This window comes from Mesoplodon mirus (genome assembly GCF_964341445.2).
Source record: "Mesoplodon mirus genome assembly, chromosome: X".
NCBI lineage: Eukaryota > Metazoa > Chordata > Mammalia > Artiodactyla > Ziphiidae > Mesoplodon > Mesoplodon mirus.
This window is the reverse complement of record NC_138981.1, coordinates 96,432,695-96,457,831: the sequence shown is the minus strand read 5'-3', so window position 1 is coordinate 96,457,831 and position 25,137 is coordinate 96,432,695. Positions and strand designations below refer to the sequence as shown.

The following is a 25,137-nucleotide window of genomic DNA, read 5'->3' as shown; positions in this document are numbered from 1 at the left end:
TGCTCATCCAAATAAGATCTGGTTATATAGTCTATAACTTTCCCCATTTACCTTTAAAGGTAGCTAATAATCTGTGTATGCAGAGCTCACTTAGTATTAGATGCAGCATCTGTCATGTTGGTTAGCTCTGAAGCCATCTGTATTAAAAGTCTTTTTAATCCCTTTGACTATAATATGCTTTAGGACTCTATGTGAATTGGTATAATCTGGTTTCCCACGAGTGTGGATTGACTTCTACATGTCATTTCTTCACAATTTTCATATACCACTTTGTCTAATGGTATACTTTTATGTCTTTACCTAGTTGTTGCCCATATTGTAAGATGCAAAGGCCATTCTCTAGGAAGAAGGACCGTAGTGTCCACAGGCTTGTATGAAAGGTAGCTATTCTTCCAAATGGAGTAAGGGTACCCTATGGCATGCAATTAGTATGATCAGTGCATTTCCTGAACGTGTATTTGGTCCCTCTCTGTTTTGATATGGGGGTCTTCCAACTATTGCATTTCCCCCCTCTGGTAGCTGTAGAATTACTGTGGGTATAACCAGTCCACATTTTGTTTAAATTCATTATTGCTCCCATTTCTCAGTAGTAAAGATTTCTGTCAAGGTTGAAGCAGTTTCCCTTATAACAAGCCTATCAGCTATTCTTTATAAATGTAGTTATACCCAAGAAGGTGTACTTTATCCACTTCTACTTGTGGACCATCATCTCTAAGCCTATGCCATAAGTGTTTGACTTTTCCATAGGCGAATAGTCCTTGTTAGGGCTCTGTCTAGCCCTTCTAGTACTAGTACTTCTCTCCTGTTGTTATTTGGTGTAACTTGCCATTTCCATTTGAGCAACAATGTTGCAGAGTAGTTGTGATATGGGTCAGCATTTGAGGCAACAGTCCTGCATTGGAACTTCTTGGCCTCAGCTTTTTCAAAGGTTTCTCCCTGGCAAGAGTTATCTGTAAAGCTTTCTGCAGTCTTATTATCTGGTAGATGGCTGCTTTTTAGAATTATTTCCCCCAGTCTGCTATAGCATCCTTTGGCTGACACATTCTGTCCGAAAGGCCTAGTAAGTAGTGCGATCTTTTCAAGTAAAAGTGCCCCAATATTGTCCTGTTAATGTGAATGTATTCACTATACTGTCATCCTGAAGGATATTCCCCTTTTAGTTTCCACTCATTGTAGAACGGTGAAATTGGGTCCCAAGATGTGATAGAGTTCATCAGGTCTTCACTCTATTGTTAGGTAAGGAGTTTCTTTTCTTTGCTAGTGTTTGCTCCTATTATCAGGAATCCTAACAGGAGAACAAGTACAGGTAAAGAAAGAACCCTATTGCTAAAGTCAGAGCTTTTCGTATAAATAAATACAAAGAAGAAAAGAGACCAGCCTCTGCCAGAAGCAAATCAAATAGTGCTTGTTCTAGAATAGATTAGTAATGAAACTGTAGAACTAGGAGAAAAACTGTTATTGCTAACATTCAGAAAAATTAGAATGTATTTGACACAGAGAAATGATCAGTTTTCACAAGCTGGTGGAGGCAAATGAGGTTTTATCTATTTAAGTCATTGTTAATACTAGAGAGTACGTCTTCATATAGTTCATCTATATCTAACATAGGTTGATCTGTATCAAAGGTTAAGTCTTCGTCTTCTCTTTGTGTAAGTATCGATTCTAAGTCTGAGAGATCAGCAAGGTCTGGTAGTGAAGCTTCCTCGGAAAGAGGTGCATCTGTTTCTATCTGTTCTGCTCTGTCATCTTGCTCTTCACAAGGAACTGGTTCTTGTGAAATCAACCGTAGAAGCTCTTCAGCTATTCTAGTTAACTGGGCTACACAATCAGCAAGTCCACCAACTAGTACAGAGATTGACACAGACTCCATGCCTCTGTGCTTTCCTCAGTAGATAAAATATTACTAAAAGCTGTAGTAAATGGGCTCTTGGTGACAATGGATCCTATGAGGCTGGCAATAGTCCTGTGGTTGGTTTGGGTGAGAAATGAGGTTGCTGATATGATGATGATCAAGTACAGAATGAGGCCAGTGGTCCTACAGTACTTTTTGATAAATTTGGTGAACCTCCCACAAAATTTACATGTGGTTCTCTTGTTTGTATTGGTAGTGAACTGCTATTATAATGACCATCAGACAGATTGCCACAACCAAGAGAAAACAGAAGAGCAGATCTAATAATAGAAAAGAGAAATATAAAGTTAGTATCCTTGAGCCTTTCTCCATCATACAGTTTCTGGCTATAGGATAACGTTGAAAATGTACCCCTAGCTATTGCTCCTCGTTTTTTGATGGCCTTATGAGGCTCTACTACTCATAGTCCCCTTTACACTTCTCATGGTCTTTACCTCTTCTTATGGGATTTGAGAACAAAGTGAGCATAGGTAGTTTGTCTATCTTTCTTGAACATCTCTATTGAGGAGAATACATACACTCAGAGTCTTTCAATTAATCTTGTTTTATTAGTACCTTTGCCTCATTGCCATTTATATCTGGTGCTGCTAAGTTCTTTCTGTGTTTTTAATAATTCATTCATTAAAGTTTCCGATTGCCCCTGCAGTCTGGGGAATTTATGGTAAATGAAAGTCCCACATTCTCTGTCTTTTCCCAAATTTTATATAACTTCTGTTATAAAATTAGTTCTTTGGTCATTTCCTATCACTGCCAATATTCCATATCTAGCAGCTATTTCTCCTAAATTTGTCTAAAGCCATGGTCATACTATTCTCATCTGTATGCCTGTGTGCTCTACAAGCCCTATTCCTAAGTTTATACCTCTTTAAGGTAATATTCCTTGTTTAAAAATCTAGAGAATGGCCCAATATAATCTACCTATCACATTTGTCTGGTTTACCATCCCCCGTTCCCCTTAAAAATGAGTTTGTTGAGGCTTCAAGTTTTTAGTAATTCAACATAGTTGATATTGCTTACTCGTTTCTTTGATTCATAGGTTTTTTTGTCCACTCTTTCTCCTCTGCTTACCTAGAATATTCATGTCCACACGCCCTGAGCTTTCACATGCCCAATCTGCAACCTTAAATTGAACTGACAAGGGACCTGAGTTGAGACTTGGAGTTCCCAAGACTGCAGAGTCTGCTTAGTTTTGGCGGGGGTCAGATTGTCTCCCCTCTTATTCTAAATAGATTATTCTGTCTTTCCATTCTGATGAGCTAGTACATGTCCTACATGAATTGCTAAATTCCTTTTATTGATTTCTTTTCATATCTCCCTTCACCAGATTGTTTTCTCCTGCAGTAGGACAGTCTGTAATTTTCAATTTATTAGAACATATATCTCCAGTCCACAGCTGATTAGTGCAGCTATGTTCTTTTGGCCAGTTGTTTTCTTGGGCATATATACACATTAAATTTCTAGCTACCAGTCCTGCAAATTGAGCTGGTTTCCTCTCTCCAGCCTCAGTCAAGTTTTTCCCAGTGGAGAGTATTAGGAAGCAACCATCCACCTCCCTCTTTTAGGATACTGCCAAATCTACCTTTGCCCTGTTTCCAGCAGTTCTGACCAGAGTGGGGCCCAGCAAGCCACAGGCTTTACCACAGCGACTTGTACTTCTTAGGCCTTTATTGGAGTAGAGCAAATCATCCGCCAGATGGTCTGTGATTTTCACATGGAGCTTGCTAGTTTCCACAGGGTATGGTTTGACCCACTCAGTTATATACTATCTTCACCTAGCATAAGTCCTATCAGAACCTCACATTTTTTTTTGCCCAAAATCCTGACAGTAGACATGGGGTTTATCCTGATGATAAGGGTCCTAACCGTAATAACCAGAAAGCATAATTTTGGTTGGAGGCAACTTCCACCTGAAATATGCGAGAATCGGTACTAGATGCATGGCAGTTTATTAACTCACAGGATCTCTGCTTTTTGATTAGAGAAAAAGCAATCTAGTGGAAGGAAATAATGGTAAAAAATCATGAGAGGAATTTGGCATTAATGTAGAGCATGAATCAGCTCATCAGAAGAAAGACACAGAAGTAAGGTGTGTGTTAAATAGTAGTAGAGAGCACCATCAAACTTTTCAAAGGAAGCAATAAACTACTACAGTGCCAGTAGCCCAAGGGCACAAGAGGGTAATAGGAACATACTCACACAAAACCTATTTAACTTTTGGCTTCCCTTTCACCCAGTTTCTTTTCTCAGCTTCTCTACCTCCCTCTAGGACTCTGTTATTAATCTTCTTTGTCAATACACCTCCATTTATTCACCTATGTGTTTCATTCTATTTCATTCTCTCTGTATCTCCATCTTCCACTACCCCTTCCCATCATCTTTTCTTCCATCTCTCCCTAAGCTGGCCAAAATTTAGAAACAAATTATAGTCCATTAATCAAATAGATGTATTTACAGAGTTTTACATGACACAATCTAAATGTAAAAAGCAGAGAGGTAGAACACTTCATATGTTGCTATCTTATAAAGACAAATGTAGTTATCTATTATTTATGCAACCCTTGGTTTATTTTTTCTATCTCTTGGTCACCTTTGACGGGAAAAAATACATTCCTGACCTAGCCTTAACCCTGTTGACCACTGTGTTAGCTAATCCACAATTCCTATCTTCAAAGCATCTTGGAACCTAGGAGCTGGGGATGGGGCGAGGGCAGCGAGGGTGTTGAGAAATTAGCAAGTACTGCAGTGCTAGGAAATAGTAAGTGTATAGCATCAGCTTATTCCAGTTATGATAATTTCCAAAGCAACCAAACCCTGAACCTAAGGTGTTTGCCTAAAGGTGTATTTTGGATAGTTTGCACCTAGCCCCAACTCACCTTAAAGACCCTTTTATTAGCTGTTCCTTCTGCCTAGAATCCCTCTCCCCCAGAAAAAAAAAATGGCTTCTTGTCATTCTGGTCTCAGCTTAAATATCATCTCCTCAGATTTCAGACCCTCCAACCTTAAAAAGCCTCTTAATCATCCCTTTCTCGTTTTGCATACAGCACATTTTTACATTATAGCACCTATAATCACCTCATATTTTCTTGTTTATTCATTTGTTTTTCTGTCTGTCACCCCACCCCACATACATATAGACTAAAATGAAGTTCCATGAGATTAGGAAGCTTGTCTGTTTTGTTTTCTGCTGTATACCCAAGGCATAGAAGAAAGGCTGCCGCAGAGTAGGTAACCGGTAAGTACTGTTAAAGAAAGAAAGGAAGGGAAGAAGGGAGGGAGGAACAACTTTTAACTCTTTCATTCAGTAAATATTATCAAGTGTCAAATATTCATGGATAGCAGGGGGTACAAAGATAAAACAATTCATCAAAACACATGGTTAATAAAATGAGCAGGCAATGCACAGAGAAAATATTCACAAAAAATATCTCTGACAAAGAACTTGTAACCAGAATATATAAAGAGCTACTACAACTCAATAATAAAAAGACAAACAAACCAATTAAAAATGGGCAAAAGAGTTGAACAAACATTTCACAAAGGAAGAAAATAAGTAGCTAATAAGCACATGAAAACATATTCAATATCATTAGTCATCAGGGAAATGCAAATTAACATCACAGTGAGATACCACAATATACTCACTAGACTGGTTAAAATTAGACTGACAACATCAAAGGTTGACAAAGATGTAGAGGAACCAGAATTCTCACACATGCTTATGGGAGTATAAAATGATACAACCTCTTTGAAAATGTCTGGCAGTTTCTTATAAAACCAGGCAAGCACCTATCCAGTTCTGGCAATTCTACTCCGAGGCATTTACCCAAGAGAAATGAAAGTTCACAGAAAGGTTTTTATAAGAATGGTTATAGCAGCTTCATGCATAATAGCCAAAAAAAGTGGAAAGAGCCCAGATGTCAATCAAAAGGAGAATGGATAAACAAACTGTGATATATTCATACAATATGATACTAATCAGCAATAAAAAGAAAGCCACTACTGATAGGGATAACAGCATGGATGGATATCAAAAACATTGTACTTAATGAAAGAAGCCAGACACAAAAGAATATATATTGTATGATTCTATTCATATGCAATTCTAGAAAATGCAAAATGATCTATGGTGGAAAAATCAAAATAGCAATTGCATCTAGGGGAGTGGAAACTGACTAGAAGAGGCTAAGAGAACTTTCTGAGGTGATGGGTTATACAAGATTACGCATTTTTCAAAACTCACTGAATGGTACTCTTAATATTTGTGCATCCTGCTGTATGTAAATTTTACTCACCCCCAAAAGGTGACCAAGCATGATCCCCAGCCTCAAAAACTATGTATCAGATGAGATGACATGGCCATAAGTATTCTAATAAATGTTCACATTTATTGAAGACCTATTACACTTCGGGTACTTTTATTTAATATTAGTACATTTAATCCACTTGATAACACTGTGATATTACAGATGAAAACATTGAGGAACAGAGAAATTAAATAAATTGCCCACCACCACATGGTAAGTGAAGACACAGAATTGGAAGTCAGCCCAGGTATGATTCCTAAAGTCCTGTGCCAGAGGGCACAAATTCAGGTGCCTATAGGAGGAAAATTTGCCTTATTCAGGCCAGAGCTGACATCGCATTCTAAGCAGGAATAGAACTCAAAATGTTAATCTCATTTCCCATCCCTGGAAACTGGCTGAATTCCAAGTTGACTGTGAGTCCCAAAGCAGAGGGATGGAGAGAGCCAGCTCAGTCCCCTCAGCAATCTCCATCATCTGTGACAGGAATGTTGTGTCCATTTTACCTGCCCTTCCCCTGACCTACTGAATTGGCCCACTCATAAACTACTCACCTGTGATAGAGCCAAGATGGATGAGAGGGTCAAGGTTATGCCCATCAAACATTTACTGGACTTTCGCTTTCAAATGGGATGCGAGTGCTCCCGTCACAACTAGAAAACAACAACAAAATGATAAACTACAAAATTAATAGGTTTTAAAGATATCTGCGATCTGTGGAAACAAGGACAAGATGAACTAAAATTTCAGAGAGTGAAGAGCCTTTCGTAAGAATGTTGATAATCACAGACTTTTTTTCTTCACTGAGACATTTGCTAATTCTGGGCACAAGTTGAAGATGAGGTTTGGCACCAAGGCAGAGGGAGTCTACTGAGGAAAATGAGAAATCTGCATAAAGTTTGAGGTTAGCATAATGGACTGGAAATTTGAGAAGCCTGAAATGCAGGGCTAATTTTCCTCACCTGAAGTTAGCTGAGTTCTAGCCTAGCACATGCATGGAAAAGTCTGAGTGAAGTCTCCCAAGCCTCGCGGTACTTTGGAAACAAATTCTCACTACAGGGAGGGAGACTGCCACAAATACACTACTGGTCTCTCCCTCAAACGATTTTGAAGTTGAGAGGACATAGGGAGGCTAATGAGTTAATAAGCTCAAAACCATCCCCAAACGGCATTTTAGGCAAAGTGATTCTAAAATGTATAAGGATATATAAAGGGCTTAGTATAGCCAAAACATCTTAAGGAAGAACAAAATTGGAGAACATATACTACCAGATATCAAGGCTAGCTATGCAGCTACAGTTATATGACAGCATGGTACTGACGCAAGAACAAACAAATAAATCAGTGGAACCATGACCCTTACCTCACACTGGATATAATAATAATAATAATAATGATAATAATAATTTGAAATGGACCATAGACCTAAACATGAAAGGTAAAACAGTAAATCTTCTAAATCAAACCATTGGCAAATATCTTGGTGACCTTCAGTAGTTAAAGATTTCTTATTCAACACAAAAGCATTAACTATGAAAAAAGATTGATAAATTGGATTTCATTAAAATTAAGAACTTCAATTTATCAAAAGGCACCTTGAGAGGGTGAAAAGGCCAACTACAGATTGGGAGAAAATATTCACAATACATATATTTAACAAAGGACTTGTATCTAATATATACATATATTTTAAACTCCTTCAAATCAATATGAAAAAGATAAACAGTCCAATTTTTAAAAATAGAACAAAGAATCGAATAGCACTTCACAGATGAGAACTTTCAAGTGGCCTACAAACATATGAATAGATTTTCATCATTATTGCTCATGAGGAAAATGCAAATTAAAATGACAATGAGACACACAAAACCCCACCAAAATAGCTAAAATTGAAAAAACAGAAAAAACCTGACAATACCAAGCACTGAGAAGAACATGGAGCAACTGGAACTCTCATACATTATTGGTGAAAGTGTTAACTGGTACAACTTCCTTGGAACTGTTGGGCAGTATCTACTAAAACTAAACATACCTCTATTGAATGGCCTTGTCATTCTACTCCTAAGTATATAAAATAAAAGATTACAAATGTCCACAAAAATACATGTATGAGAATGTTGAAAGAAACCAGATGCCTAAAAGTACATACCATATAATTCCATTTATATGAAATTTAAGATCAGGCAAATGTATCTGTAGAACAAAGGTGAATGTAGTAGTTACCTCTTGTGGGGGACGGGTGATTATTGACTGGGAAGAAATGTGAGGAAGCATTCTGGGATGCTGGAAATATTCTGTCAATATAATTACGTATGTTTTTTTTTAAAGCATTCAGCTGTACCCTTAAAATTGATGTATTTCACCTTATGTATGCTATATCTCAAAAAATTTTTCTTTTTTTAATTTTGAGTTTCCTTCCTATAAAACCAGTAAGGACAGCAAGACAGTGATGAGAGTCTTGTCAGTGTTCAGCAAGCTGGTCATCACAGAATGGAAATGGAATGAGGTCTGAAGGTACAGAGAAGGGTCCTTGGCCTACTTCATGGCAGAGCTAAGTAAAGCAAGAGACCCTTGTAGCTGGATGGAGTTGTAAATTGACAGAAGATGAGATAAGCCACATCTTATAAGTAGCTCAGAAAGACGGCTGGGGCAGAGGCCATGCTGTCCATCTGATAACTAGAATCTTTAACCCTGTAGACTTTTATTAATCTCACTCTTATAACATTTTTGTCAGCACAACTAATCAAAAGCCACCATTTTTCTTTTAGCAGATAGTCCTACCCTGCTATTTTGTGATGCTCATAGCTGGCAAACTGGCAATAAGTGTCTAACAGTAGGGTGGAAAAGGAGCAAAGGAATCCAAATCCTCTGGGTCTATGTTTAGAGTCGATAAGTTTCTCTGCATCAGGCAAGGTAAATTAGTTCATATCCAATGGGAAGGGAGGCAGTTATGTGGGAGAGATTAAAATGTGCCTTTGGTGACTATAGGTGCCAGCTTCCTATTTACAAACAGTAAATTTTTTAACAATGCTCCCATTTCTAATGCTGCAATACCATTTGGATACATGCATTCAACACAGATTTTTTTAAAAAACACCCCCAACAATATTGTAAAGTAATTATACTACAATAAAGATATTAAATAAATAAATAAAATAAAAACACCCCCCAGACATTATTTCTCACTGCCCTCCCCACCCCTGAGGAAACATCAAGAGGTCCTTGTTCCCAAAGGACAAATTTTATAATTTTGACATAGCAGGAGCTATCTGAGGGGCTACAATGAACAAAGCAACAGGATCCGCCCTTTAAACTCTTTTTTTTAAAAGAAAAATAAAAGCTACAAACCTTTGCGTTAAAAAATAAAATTTAAAAAAACTGTGTGCAATAAGGCATTTGCCTGTTATAGGATCTGACATTTAAAATCCCCATGAACCATATTTAATTTATCAAGAAAGAAAGGAAAGAATTGTGTGGCTGAAGAGCTAAACATGGCCCCTTCTTGAAAATATATGAAAAATTCAAAACAGAAACTGAAAAAAATGGAGGGTAGGAAATGTCCTTATGGTCAATTTAGACCAGATTCTACTGAATTACTTTCTTCCTCCTCCAAAGTTGCTCACTGCTGCAGAGAGAATCACAGATTCTTCCTTACCCTTCAGAAAAACAACTTCATCACTGGAGAAAAACAGCCACTTTTGAAAATATATCTCTTGGTTATTTTCCTAGACAGACAAATAGTTTCCTAAGTCTTCAAACATGAGGACAGCAACCCCATCTTGACTTGGTGGGACTCTGCACAGGCTTGTTCCTGAATCTCGGCTGTTATGAGAAACCCACAGGCTCCCAGAGAGCCTGAAAAGAGCTGTAATGCTTCTAGAAAGATTCTTGGCTTTTAAATATTACCAGTGCAGAAGGTGAGGTCTAATATAAGGGAAATAAAAACAAAACTTAGAGGTAAAAGGAAAAGGGATTTTATTCCCGAGTCTTCCCTCAGCTTTCTGAGAGGGAAAAAGGAACAATTTTTGTTTGTTTGTATATTTTCTTTGGGAGACACGGTAAAATGATGCTAGTGGTTGTAATAGTAGGATCTGTGTCAAACAGACCTATGTTTGAATTATAATTTTTTCACTTACTAACTAGAAGTTTGCTAAACTACTCTGCCTCAGTTTCCTCATCTGTAAAATGAAGGTAATAAAAGTTGTGAGAATTGCGTGAGTTAACACATGCAACGAGTTTAGAATGGTGCCTGGTATATAATAAGTTCTTAATAAATGCTAGCTAATATAATTGTTCTGGAGAAAATTCTGGGATCCAGGAAACAGTGTGTGGTGCATCCTGGGTACTGACTAGTGATCCCTGGAAGGTGGAGGGGGCAGCCGGGGTGAGACAACTGCAGGCATTACAGAAACTGGAAGGAAGTACCAGAGATATGTCATCTCATAGTTAGAACCAACATGACTATACACTTGGATAAAGATGTGAGGGAGCGAGACTGTCTTGTGGCTCTAATTCACACATAACCCTTTCGGAAGACATAAGACCAGTCACGTAGGGACTCCTTGAGGATTAGTGGATCTTCCTGGCCTACTTCACTCTCCCCTTTGAAGCCCTTGCTCACTCTGGCTCTGAGCTCTGGCAGGTGAAAAGTGACTACACTTCAGGCTGCCCATTGGTTATTCCTCCAACACGTTGCAAGCTGCGTGGAAAAGGCCCTCCACTTGGTATTATGGCAATGAATCTTTCAAAGCATTAACTAGCTGTTCCTTGGAAACATCCCCCATTGACCCTTGAACAACACGGGGGTTAATCCACCTATAACTTACAGGTGGCCCTCCACATCCATGGTTCCTCCACATATGCCGATTCAATCAACCACAGCCCATGTAGTTCTGTAGTGTTTATACTACTATTGAAAAAATCCGCATATAAGTGGACTGTTCAAGGACCAACCGTACCTGGAAAGTAATGGGCAAGATAATGAAGGCCATGACCCTGTGTCTAGAAAGGCCTCACCTGAACCAGCCCAGATTCTCAGCTCTTTCTATGTGAATCATTTGGGTAAGAAAGGAAGCATCATACAAATACCATTGTATACTTTGTATCCCTTACCATCCTAGCCTAGATTTAGTACTGAGCTTCAAGAATACCTCTCAGAAATTTGACAAGAGCAAGACAAAGTACCAGTAATGGCCTCCTCTCGGTTTCTGTGGCAAATGCCAGCTTGCCAGGAGAGACCCAGTTCATTTATTTTACCACCTGGAAAGAAGATCAGAAGTCATACATTTCTTCCTTCTGCCTGATGATGTAAGAAAGGGTTTGAAGTTGGTGAGGGATTTAGCCATCCAGATATCTGAGTAAAGAACATTCCAGGCAGAAGGAATTGCCAGTGCAAGGCGCCTAAAGAGGAAATGTGCCTGGTGAGTTTGGGGAATGACAGAGGTCAGGGTGGCTGGAATGGAGGGAGGGAGAGAGAAGTAGAAGATGAAGTTGCAGATTATATCATGGGGTGCCATGTAGGCCATTATAAGGATCTAGGTTTTACTCTGAAGGAAATGCAGAGACAGTACAGGAGGAGTGACATGATCTGACTCACAGTCTAAAGGGATCACTCTGGCTGTTGTATTGAGAAGAGACTGGAGTGAGGCAAAGAGAATCCTGTTAGGAGGCTGTTGAAATAATCAAAGTGACAGGTGGATGATGGTGGCTCACAATGACAGGTTGTTAGATTTTGGATATATTCTGAAGGCAAAGCCAACAGGGTATCCTGGTGGATTGGACGTGGATTGTGGGAAAAAGAAAAGAGTCAAAGATAAACTCAAGCTCGTTTAGCCTGAGTGGTTAGAAGGACAGAGTTGCTATCTATTTCAGATGGAGAAGGCTATAGGTGGAGTAGGTTTTGGAGGGAAGAGGACCCAGTTTTAGAAATATTGAGTTTTAGATATCAGAAATCATTGTGAAGGCACTTAGATACACAAGTATGAGATTCTGGAGAAAGATCTGAGCTAGCTAAATAAATTTGGGATTCATTGGTAGATAGGTGTTATTTACAGCCTGTATGAAATCATCAAGGAAATCCTGTAAGGAATCCTATCAGGACAACTCCATCCAGTCCTTTGCTTGAGCAGCATGCTGGTCTGGTATTGGGAGGGCTCTTGCCAGCATGCCGTAGCATGCTGTTCAAGCAAAGGACTGGATGGAGTTGTCCTGATAGGATTCCTTACAGGATTTCCTTTTTAGTATTACCTAGAGGCAGGGGATTCTCAAGGCAGTTTTGCTCAACAAGCACAAAATCTCTCTCTCATCTCTGTGACTGATATTACCAGGTTAAATATTTCTGCTCTAAAACATATGTTTAATTAAATATAATGGCCACTCCACCTAACTACCCTTGTCAAAGTCGCCAGTGACTTCCACACTACTAAATTCAGTGGTTAATTCCCAGTTCTCATCTTGCTTGTCCTATAGGCAGCATCTGACATGACCACTCTCCAAGTCCTCTTCTTTTTGGTCTATAGTCGCTTCCTTGATGATTTCATACAGGCTGTAAATAACACCTATCTACCAATGAATCCCAAATTTATTTAGCTAGCTCAGATCTTTCTCCAGAATCTCATACTTGTGTATCTAAGTGCCTTCACAATGATTTCTGATATCTAAAACTCAATATTTCTAAAACTGGGTCCTCTTCCCTCCAAAACCTACTCCACCTATAGCCTTCTCCATCTGAAATAGATAGCAACTCTGTCCTTCTAACCACTCAGGCTAAACGAGCTTGAGTTTATCTTTGACTCTTTTCTTTTTCCCACAATCCACGTCCAATCCACCAGGATACCCTGTTGGCTTTGCCTTCAGAATATATCCAAAATCTAACAACCTGTCATTGTGAGCCACCATCATCCACCTGTCACTTTGATTATTTCAACAGCCTCCTAACAGGATTCTCTTTGCCTCACTCCAGTCTCTTCTCAATACAACAGCCAGAGTGATCCCTTTAGACTGTGAGTCAGATCATGTCACTCCTCCTGTACTGTCTCTGCATTTCCTTCAGAGTAAAACCTAGATCCTTATAATGGCCTACATGGCACCCCATGATATAATCTGCAACTTCATCTTCTACTTCTCTCTCCCTCCCTCCATTCCAGCCACCCTGACCTCTGTCATTCCCCAAACTCACCAGGCACATTTCCTCTTTAGGCGCTTTGCACTGGCAATTCCTTCTGCCTGGAATGTTCTTTACTCAGATATCTGGATGGCTAAATCCCTCACCAACTTCAAACCCTTTCTTACATCTCACCTTTTCAATGAGAGCTACACTTAGCACAGTTTCAAAAATTGAACCTCCCCCTCCCACCCTGGCACTCCTAGGCTTCCTTATTCTGCTCTACTTTTTCAATTTTCTTGGAACTTATCACCTTATGTACATATTATATGGTTTACTTGTTTATTATGATTATTATTTATTTTATGGCTGCTCTCTCTAGAAGGTAAGCTCCATGAAAGCAGTGATCTCTATTTTGTTCAAGTGTAAGAAGAGTGTCTGGCATGTAGTAGGTACTCAATAAATATTTGTTGAATGAATAACAGGACTAATAACTCCTTACATTTTTATAGTGTTTTACACTTTAGTGTTTTCACATTGTATCTCATCTGATCTTCACAATTACCACATAACATGGGTAGGGCAACCCAGAGTTTATTATCTCCATTCTACATTTAGGAAAATTAACATCTAGAAAGGCAAAAAGATCTACCCAAAATCACACAGCTGGAATGTGGTAGAACCTGGAACCTAGTTCTGTGCATTCTTCCTAGAGCTGCCAACATTCTACTGCATAGCCCGCAGTCCTTGAGGAAAGGCCTTCCAGATTCTTTGTTAGAACAGAGACACGCCTTGCTTCTGCCATTAACCCAGTGCCTTGAAGCTGAATGTGTTGCACCTGCTCATGGGAATACAAACATGTGAAGTTATCCAAACCACGTGAAGTTATCTAAAGACCTGAGTTTATGTGGGGAATAGCCATGTGAATGTCAGAGAAAATGATTCCATTCCCAAATGGTGCTCTCTCCAAGAAAGAAAGCAACATTTGACTATACCAGCTGCTCAGTGGAATAAATCATTTGTTTCTTCCTAACCAGCTCTGCCTTCCTCTTGCATTCCACATTAAACCAAATAGTTCTCCAAAGCAACTTAACCGCACAAAGGGGGAAATTACAGTCTAAGACGGCATCTGCCACAGAAGGTGCATCCTGGTGGCCTCTTCCACTGTGCCACCATCTAAGCCGCTGACTGCCCATGGCGAAAGCTCTCCCCCACTGCCGTTGCCACACAAGAAAAGTGCAGACTGTCCCTTTAAATGTACCACCGAAGAGGAAGCTGGTGTTTACTTGGCAGGAGAGAAACAGGATACTTCATGCTTGGCATACTGCTACCATTGGCATCCAATCCAGAAGCTGCTACATTCTGTAGGGGTGGCAACTATTTTGTCCTCAGGATAACATAGTGGAAGATACAGCTATATTTACATACAGGCTTTTTAACAGAGATGCCTGTCACCCCTGGTAAGCTCACAGGAGGCAACAGAAATGGCACAGCCAGGAAAAGGCAAGCCAAGTCCTCAGTGCCTTCTGGCAGGTGAATACACAGTACCAGCGAGGGAGGCCTGGTCTCTTTCCCTGGTCCCCAGAATGTCATTATGACAGGGATGTATGTATCCCATAACCCTCCCAAGAATTACTAAGTAGATCATTTGTCTTCAGTGCCCTTTTCCTTTGATCACAGCAAATCAAGAGGTTGAGGCTTGACCCTACTACCAAGTCGGTTTGCTTCCAGGCTCAACAAACATCCCCTAATGAAACAGCAACCATCAATATAGAAACCTCAGACTGAAAACAGAAGCATCCACTCAAGCATAGTTTACCAAATGCTTGATGGACTTCAGATAATAAATGGACACAAGCATCACTGAAACATGAAAACATACAACAACCTCAGCCACACAGGCATGTACTGAAGTATTTGACACTGGGGAAGTAGGAAGGATGAAGAAAAGAGGTTATTTTCAAGGGGAAAAATATGAGATTTGGAGGCAGAGTAACTGGGTTCAAGTTTCAAAGTTTTCTTACCTTGGGCAGGTCGCTTAAGCTCACTGTGACTCACTGTGACTCACTTTCCTGATCTGAAAATAGGATGATGATAATTTCTTAAGCAAGTATTACTTTTCTGATTTAGACAATGTTTAATTATGGGGAGATGCCTGTTTAGTTTAAAAAATAAGAGCATGGCTTTTGAATTCAAACATAGATATAAACTCTACCCCTGATACTTATTCACTATATGCCACTGAGGAAGGCATTTATTCTCTCTAAACCTGAGTTTATTCGTCTGTATAATGGGGATGATGATGACACCTACTCAAATGGATGCTGCAATAATCAAATACTGTTGAAATAACGCTTTATAAACTATAAACTCCAAGGCAAAGAAAAGTTTTCTTTAAAAAGTCTTGACTAGAGTGACCAACCAATCTGGTTTGCCAGGGACCAAAGGATTTTAATTTCCAGGGCCTGGCACTTTCAGCACTCAATATGGAAAATCTTGGGCAAATTGGAAAGAGTTGGTTACCCTAGTCTCGATTAGCCCTTAACAAAGTCAAGGGCCTGAATAGGCCTTAACTGGGAAGACTAGACCTTAACTAGACTTAGGCCCTGGCTTAGCCTCAGCTATACTCTGACTAGGCATTAACTAGGCTTATGCCCTGGCTAAGCTGTAATTACACTCTAACTAGGACATAACTAAGTTTAGCCCCTTATGGGACTTAACTGGGCTAAATAGGCTTTAAAAAGGCTCAGGCCCTTGCTACATCGTAAATGAGACTGATTTTGCCTTCTCTAGACGTAGGTCCAGCTAGGCCTTAAATAGTCTCTGAATAGATGTAAACTAGGCTTAGTCCCTGACTAGGCTAAATAGGCTGTGACTAGGACTTAACTAAGCTTATGCCTGATTAGACCTTAACTGGACTGGCTAAACTTTAACTAGGATGAATAAGCCTTAAGTAAGCTTAAGCCTTGGCTATAGCTTGACAAGACTCTGGCTAAACCTTAACTAGGCTCTGACTAGGCTTTAATACGCTTAGGCCCTGGATTCTACCCCTGACTAGTTTCTGACTAAAATTTAAGTAGATTTAGGCCCTAACTGGGCTCTAACTACACATAAACTAGGTTTGGGCCACGGCTAGTCCTTAACATATCCTGAGGCGATCTTCACCATGTTGGTTACCTTAACTGGGTTTAAGGCCTGGCCGTATTTTAAAAAGACTCTGGCTTAGCCTTAACTCTGAATAGGCTTTAAAATGCTTAGGCTCTGGATTCTACCTCAGCTGTTTCTGACTAAAACTTAGGTAGATTTGGGCCCTAACGGCTCTGACTAAACATAAGCTAGGCTTAGGCCATGGCTAGTCCTAAACATACTCTGAAAAGATTTTAACCATGCTGGCTAACTTTTAACTGGGTTTAGGCCCTGGCGATAACTTGACAAAACTCTGGCTAAAACTTAACTTGGATCTGACTAGGTTCTAATAAGCATAGGCCCTGATTTGTACCCCAGTAAGTTTCTGACTAAAACTTTACATTTAGGCTCTACCTGGCTTCTAAATAACTAGGCTTTAAAATGCTTAGGCCCTGGATTCTACCTCAGCCAGTTTCTGCCTAAAACTGAATGGATTTAGGCTCTAACCAGCTTCTGAATAACTAGGTTTTAAATGCTTGGGCCCTGCATTGTACCTCTGCCACTTTCTGACTAAAACGGAAGTAGATTTAGCCCCTACCTGGCTTCTGAATAACTCGGCTTTAAAATGCTTAGGCTCTGGATTCTACCTCTGCCAGTTTCTGACCAAAACTGAACTAGATTTAGCCCCTACCTGGCTTCTGAATAACGAGGCTTTAAAATGCTTAGGCCCTGGCCAGACCGGAGCGCTGTGCCCGGCGGTGGCGGTGGCGGCGGCTCTCAGCCGAGTTCTGCCTTTGCGTCCACGCCGGCCCGGAGCCTCCAGGGGCCGACGGTCAGTCTCGGCGCGGCGAGAGGATGGTCATCCACGTGTTCATCACCTCCTCCTCGGGCTTCGTGGCAATAAAGAAGCAGCAGCAGGATGTGGTTAGATTTCTGGAAGCCAACAAGATAGAGTTTGAGGAGGTGGACATCACGATGTCAGAAGAGCAGAGGCAGTGGATGTACAAGAACATCCCCCTGGAGAAGAAGCCCGCCCAGGGCAACCCTCTGCCACCTCAGATATTTAATGGGAACCGATACTGTGGAGATTATGACAGTTTCTTTGAATCCGAGGAAAGCAACACAGTCTTTTCATTCTTAGGCCTGGAATCACAGTTGGCATCAAAGGCAGAACCTTAGCGAAGACAAGAGGAAGAGGCCGGAGATGCATTTTGGAGTGCCCCTGGTACTCAGCACACACCTGCTTACCTAATGCATCACTGTGACAGAAGCCACATGCATTATCAGTAACTTTGCTTGCCATGGAAAAGGTGTTTTGGGAAGACATGGGTCTAATGGGATTGCATGAGTGCTTTAAACCAAATCAGGACCGTGGTGGACTTTTTCCTTGTTTTCAGAATTGCCTGCAGTTGCCTCACTCACCCGGAGGTAGTCACCTGTTACAGGTGTGCGTCCTGAATAACTGAGTGATAAGCAGGTGGCACCATCAGAGAGAAAATAACTGGATCTGCCCTGGGTTGTAGTTGATGCCAGGATTGCTCAGACCTGCTTCTCTTCAGGCTGCCTAGGTGGTGTCCTTGAAATTAGTCTGCCAGGCTATTAGAATATTTTGATCAGAAAGAAAAAAAGCAATGTTGGTTGACAAAGGGCTAAAGATCTTTGCTGCAGATTCACAAGCATCACTATTCCAGTGCTTTGTCATAACTGTAGAAAAAGTTAGATGTTCTAGCCTCCTTTTAGTAATGGAAATTCTTACCCCATAAACCCTCCAAGCCCTACAGATGTTTCCAGAAATCACTGTTGCAACAATGTGTGATCAGAACCAAGTGACAGGGATGAAAAGAATTGCTATTTGGAAAAATACATGCTCCTTTATCTCTTACAAAGGAAAAGTTTCACCTAATGTGTAAGATGACTTAAAAGATATATTTACAGAGGTGCACTGATAATTAATTTATAGGGACATTATCTGACTCGTACCTGAAGGCATTTCAGCTCCAACAACTTATTATGCGTAAGTGCACATATATTTTTAAACGCACCTCCCCTAACTAATAGTTCCTTATATATTTTGCAAAGGGATTGTATTTTTCGAGAAAGGAAGATCTCAGTTAGATATATTTTGTGAACCCCTGAGGAGGCATATTAAAAGATACTAATATTGCTGCACACTTTAAAAAAAATAAAATAAAATGCTTAGGCCCTGGATTCTACCTCAGCCAGTTTCTGCCTAAAACTGAATGGATTTAGGTCCTAACTGGCTTCTGAAAAACTAGGCTTTAAAATGCTTGGTCCCTGCATTGTACCTCTGCTACTTTCTCACTAAAACTGAAGTGGATTTAGCCCCTACCTGGCTTTTGAATAACTAGGCTTTAAAATGCTTAGTCCCTGGATTCTACCTCAGCAAGCTTCTGACTAAAACAAGTGGATATAGGCCCTACCTGGCTTCAGAGTACCTAGACTTTAAAATGCTTAGGCCCTGGGGCCTCCCTGGTGGCGCAGTGGTTGAGAATCCGCCTGCCGATGCAGGGGATACAGGTTCGTGCCCCGGTCTGGGAGGATCCCATATGCCGCAGAGCGGCTGGGCCCGTGAGCCATGGCCGCTGGGCCTGCGCATCCGGAGCCTGTGCTCCGCAACGGGAGAGGCCACAACAGTGAGAGGCCCGCATACCGCAAAAAGAAAAAAAGAAAAAAAAAAATGCTTAGGCCCTGGATTCTACATCTGCCAGTTTCTGACTAAAACTGAAGTAGATTTAGCCCCTACCTGGCTTCTGAATAACTAGGCTTTAAAATGCTGAGGCCCTGGATTCTACCTCAGCCAGTTTCCTACTAAAGCTAAAGTACATTTAGGCCCTACCTGGCTTCTGAATAACTAGGCTTTAAAATGCTTAGGCCCTGTTTTCTACCTCAGCCAGTTTCTGACTAAAACTGAAGTGGATTTAGGCCCTACCTGGCTTCTGAATAACTAGGCTTTAAAATGTGTAGGCCCTGGATTCTACCTCACCCAATTTCTGCCTATAACTGAATGGATTTAGGTCTTAAAGGCTTCTGAATAACTAGGCTTTAAAATGCTTAGGCCCTGGATTCTACCTCAGCCAGTTTCTGACTAAAACTGAAGTGCATTTAGCCCGTACCTGGCTTCTGAATAAACGAAAGCTAGGCTAGTTCCATGGCTATTCCTTAACATACTCTGAGGAGATTTTAACCATTTTGGTTAGTTAACTGGGTTTAGAGCCTGGCTGTACCCTAATAAGACTCTGGCTAAGCCTTAACTCTGCTTTGAATAGGTTTTAATAAACTTAGGCTCTGGATTCTACCTCTGCTGATTTGAGACTAGAACTTAAGTAGATTTAGGCCCTAACTGGGCTCTGACTAAACATAAGCCAGGCTTAGACCATGGCTAGGTGTACTTGAGTTCTAACACTTAACCAGGCTGAGTTTCTGACTTGACCTACTAGGCTTCAGTTACATTTTAACTAGGCTTAGGCCCTGCCTAAGTCTTAACTAAGCTCTGACTAGGACTAAACATTTTTTATCCTCCTATTAGGACTTCACTAGACTATGACTGTGACTTATGAAGGCTTTGGCCCTATCTAGACCTTTACTGGGCTCTGACTTGACCTAAGGTAGGCTATGGCACTCTTTACGCTTTAACAATACCCTGATGAGTCCTTAACCAAGATTACCAGCTTTTAACTAGGCTTAGGTCTTGGCTCCACCTTAATAAGGTTCTGACAAATCTAACTATGCTTAGGCTCTGGGCAGGCCTAACTACGTCCTTGCTAGTACTTAACTACACCTAGGCCCTGACTACACCTTAACTAGACTGACTAGACCTTAACTATGTTTAGGCTAGGCCTTATCTGGGTTATCTAGAATTTAACTGAGCAACTAGGCCATAAGCAGGCTCTGGCCCTGGCTGCCTCTTAACTGGGCTTACTAGCCCTTAACTAGGCTTAGCCCTAGTTTAGCCTTAACTGGCCTTTGAACCTGGCTACACCCTTGTTAGGTGTAACTAGGACAAGACCATGGCTATAAGTTAACTGAGCTTAAGCCCCAGCTAGGCCTTATCTAGCCTGACGTCTTGGATAGACTCTGGCCTTGCCTTAATTATTGTTTAGGCCTTGGCTAAATCTCAGTTACTCTTTACTAAGAGTAACCTCAATAATATATTCCTTTCAGCCTTTAGCTCACTTAGTTTGCATCTGCCATTACCTCACTTTTCCTGTAGTTTCAGGCTGCCCTCTGAGTCATAAAAAGGTAACATACATGACCCCACTGTATCCTCACTGTAACAGGAAATAGACTACTTCTAGCTTCGTTGCAGTCAGATGTATTTATAATGTAACACAGGAAGCAACCACTGAATTCACACACACACACACCCCAAGAAACCGGGGGATACTTTTTTAGGTAACACTCCACCTGGAAGTACATTTCCTTTTCACCCAGTCAAGATGGTTTATATAATTCCTTCCAGGACACCTACATTTTGTAACCAGTTTTTAACAGCTAGAGATGAAAGTGTTCGCAAGTACAGGAGCTGTACCCACAGCTTTTGCCTATAATGTGCAATTGGCAGTTAAGAAAAGAGAGAGCTGACACACTACAATTGCAGTAAAGGGAGTGTAAGCTTCACAAGGCTGAACTCTGAGCATGTGTAGACCCTGTGAACTCTCCACAGTTAGCTTATCAGGCAAAATGTGAAGAAGTAGCCAGTTTGGTGTATACTGGCTTGGACTATTAAAGGATACTGAAGTCCTCAGTTGATGACTTAAGAACAGGATGATGAATGCAGCTCAGAGCATGAACCATGAATTCCTGTCTAATGGTTTCATCAATACCCTAGTGACAAGAGACTGGTAATTGGTTCCAAAACCCTGCTATACTATTTGGTTTGGGAGTATGTATTTGTATAATTCAATTTTTAGTAAAATACTTTTGATTCTTTCCTCATTGGGAGGTCACTTCGGCCAACTAATCATTTTTGTCATCCTTATCAGATTCTAAGTTAAATTTAAATAGGCCTGTATAGTCCTATTAACCCCTTCAGTACAGGGTGACTCAGTATCAGCCCTGAATGAACCAAATGAAATTTGTAGGTACTATCCAAGGCAAAGCGAGTAAGTAGCCCTGCTCACTGGATAGTGCCTGAACAGGACCTGTTCCTGTAGGATGAAACCACTCCTTACATCAGGCTGTGTGCAGCCTTATGGCAATGGGGCTGATCTGGGCACCAGGACCAGGGAGTTTATGCATTCATTCACTCACCCCACAAATTTTATTTATCACCTACTATGTGCTAGATATGGTCCTAGGTACTGGAAATATGATAGTAAGCACAAATAATCACAGCCCTTGCCCTCATGGAGTTTTCATTCCACAAACAAAACAAAGAGAGGGTCTGCACAGTCACGAACTGAAGCCTAGATTACAACAATCTATACTCTATGGATATCACAGGGCAAAGTCAAATATAATGGGCAAAGCTCAAAAATGACAGAATAGCTCAGCAAGTAGGAGGAGAGACCTAGGTGAATGGCCATGAGGTCAGAAAAATAGACAGCTGCAACAAATGAGTTGTTATCCTCACTTTATAAGTATGAAAACAGAGTTGCTGAAGATCACCTGACTAGTAAGTGACAGAGATAGGATATCAACCTAGAACTAATTGACTCCAGAACCCCCGTGCTTTCCAGAGCCATCACACTACAGTACTGATTTCTAGCCCTAAAAATCTCAGGAAATGAGCAAAGAGCTTTAAGCAACCTTATATGCTTACTAAGCCACTCCTCATCAGCTCAGTCCTTATTCCTCAGTTCTGCCTGCTTCTCAACACTGGGGTAGGCATAAATCAACTATATTCCAATATTTTTTTTAAATTATCAAAAAAAATTTAAAAACAAATGGAGCAGGCATATGGTTTTGATGGGGAGGGAGGCATGAAAATCTGGTGACAGGCCTCCAGGAGTGTGGTGTGGGCAATGGCTGAAAAGAAAGAGATGGTTACAACTGTATAAAACCTCTGGGCTATGACCACTTTTTTGGGAAAACAAACAAACAAAAAAGACTACTTCATGAGGATTCTTTTACAGTAAATTATTGAGAGGGGGTGAAAATAACCAGGAGGTTTAGGACTTATCCAACGCAACAAAATTCTCTGAGGATTTATAGTAATCCCTGGGGTTGTAAGGAATGCTAATGCTTATTAGTCCATAGTCTGCCAACAAAACAGCAAATTCTTGCATGTAAATAGACTGTCTATATCAGGCAAAAGTAAAATTTAGTTTCTTGGAAGCAAGAGGCTAGCCCCATCGCTCTGACTAATCACCTTGATCCAATGACGGGAGGGAGTTCATTGCACAATGGTATCTAGGGGAAGTCCAGTTGAGAATAGGAAGCCAATCTGCTTCAAGGCCAAGGAACTTCCAAGGTTGTTCAGTGCTGCCACCATCACTCAGTTAAATCTCACAAAATACCAATTAGTTCTGCATCTCTTCTCATACCCCTCCTCAAAGTGTCTCAGAAGCAACTTAGTAATGCTATAGCAAGCTTTTTTTTTATGGCAGCTGGATTCTCTAGCCCAGTTCCCTGGTCAAAGTGTATATATTCTTTGGTCTCCTCCATCTCCCTGGAAGATCCCACAGGGATGCAATGTACTCCCCACTCAAAGCCTGCTGGCAGGCTAAGTATGACTAATGGTCTTCAATGTCCATTGGGAAAGAAAATGGCTCTGTCATTGGATTTGTCTGTACCACAGAATTCAGAAATTCAATATCACACAATTAATGACAGACTGCTTTTTCTAGTTCTTTAATTATTTCCCAGAATGAGAAGTGTCTTATCTTCTGAACTAGAAAGAATGTGGTAGGTAGAAAAAACACGCAGTATAAGGAAGGAAGTGTGTTTTCTAGCTTCTCCCTCTGCTCTTTAGGCCTACCATCACCACTACCACCACCACGCCATCCTAAGCAAGTCATTTATACTTTCTGGTCCTCAGTTCTTCTTTCTATAAAATGCAGTAAATTACTCACTTGAAAAAAATGGGGGGAAAGTGGACTAGATAAATGAATCATATCAGCATAGTGGATAAGAGCACAGGGTGTGGAGTTATACAGATCAGGGTCTGAATCACAGCTATGTCACCTTGTCGCTATAAGCCCTTGGCACGTCATTTAACCTCGCTGAGCTTCACATGTCCTTCTCTGTAAAAAGAGGGTGGAGAGTAATAATACCTATTTCACGGGCTGTTATGGGGCCAAAATCCAAGACTACTTGGAAGATGCTTAGTTCAATAAATAAACGTGACCCTTGTGCAACCTCACTCCTTTTATTTGCATCACTTTTGGGTGTCTTAAGAGTATTTATCAGGCACTTGATTAAAATGTACTGACTGGTGTATCGGACTTGCCCATAGGGCAGTAGGGAGATTCATAGGGCACTACCAAGGAACCTCAGAAGCCTGGAACAGGGTGATAGAACAGGACTAGATATTAGAGTTTTTCTTTATCCTCACCCCACCCCCCCAGTTGAGCTCAACCCATATCTAGTCATTGCTTTGAACTACAACAAAGAAGTGTCTTCCTGGAACCATAGGCCCCACTGGGATAACTAAAAGTGTCAGGGAGACACTTCAGGTTTAGCCTAAAGAATGAGAGCCAAGGACTGACTCCTGGGTTCTTTGCTCTGCTGGGGCACTGAAACCTTCTGTACCTTTATTTTATACAGTCCCTCTTTCTCTGATTTCTCCAACCTCTGGCCAATCTCTGAGGAGGCTACAGACAATATACTTGAAAGATACTTTGAAAAGGAAAATATTGAATATTATTAACTACTAGTTGGACTTTGCAAACAAATTAATAAATGCCCCTTACAGTTGCAGAAATGTTACAAACCCCTGCTGTAATTAAATCTCTCTCCAGCTTTGCTTTGATAGTCTGGATCCTAGGGGAAGTATGTTGACACTGTTTCAGTACTTTGTGTTTCAGTGCAAGTACTGAGCCATTTATTCACTCCAGGGAAGAGAGAGAAAAGAATGAGTGTAAGGGTCTCAGAACTGAAAGCAAGTAACCAAGGAAGATGATCCGTCCCTTTCTGGAGGCTGTGAACTGGACACCAATGTTTCTCAATGGGAGGTGGCTTTGGATTGCCCCTGCTGAAGTACAAGGGAAATAAATAAGCTAGGCCCAACTCACCTAGAGCAATGGGTTTCAACTGAGTCAGTTCCCCCCACCCCAGGGGACATTTGTCACTATCTGGAAATACTTTTGGTTGTCACAACTACTGGAGGCCGGAAGGGAGGTGCCACTGGCACTTAGTAGGTGTAAGCCAGGGATACTGCTAAACATCCTACAATGCACAGGATAGTCTCCCAGAACAAAGACCTACCCAACCCAAAATGTAAATAGTGTCGAGAGTGAGAAAATCTACACTAGAAAATCTTTCTATCCTTCCTATCCTAATAACTAGCAAATATTCTTGAAAGCCTTTCTTGGCACTGTGGGAGACATAAGACGTGGTCTCTGCCCTAAGGAAGCTTAGACTCAAATATGGAGACTAACCAAGCACACTGAAGCTACCAGAAAATAAAGAAGTATATCACATAGCTATTTTTTTTCCTACATAGTATGGTCTAGCCCCCAGGTACTAAAGGAAATTTCAGGAGGAGAAGAGCAGAAGGCATGGCAATCACTCAG

At 40.7% G+C, this 25,137-nt stretch overlaps 3 protein-coding genes across 3 annotated transcripts in view; 2 read left to right on the top strand and 1 right to left on the bottom strand.

Moving 5' to 3' along the window:
* TRPC5 (transient receptor potential cation channel subfamily C member 5) overlaps nt 1-25,137 on the top strand; it is a gene marked incomplete at its 3' end in the record, with an annotated part of 132,984 nt that overhangs the window by 38,425 nt on the left and 69,422 nt on the right. The window lies entirely within an intron of this gene.
* TRPC5OS (TRPC5 opposite strand) lies at nt 1,541-1,870 on the bottom strand (the record flags this gene model as incomplete). The annotated part of the gene is made up of 1 exon (XM_082609811.1): nt 1,541-1,870. One exon carries the CDS (start codon nt 1,868-1,870, stop codon nt 1,541-1,543), a length of 330 nt encoding a protein of 109 aa, XP_082465937.1.
* On the top strand, nt 17,297-17,803 carry LOC309797094 (SH3 domain-binding glutamic acid-rich-like protein 2; the record flags this gene model as incomplete). The annotated part of the gene is made up of 1 exon (XM_082610519.1): nt 17,297-17,803. The coding sequence occupies one exon, from the start codon at nt 17,297-17,299 to the stop codon at nt 17,618-17,620; it is 324 nt and encodes a 107-aa protein (XP_082466645.1). The 3' UTR covers nt 17,621-17,803.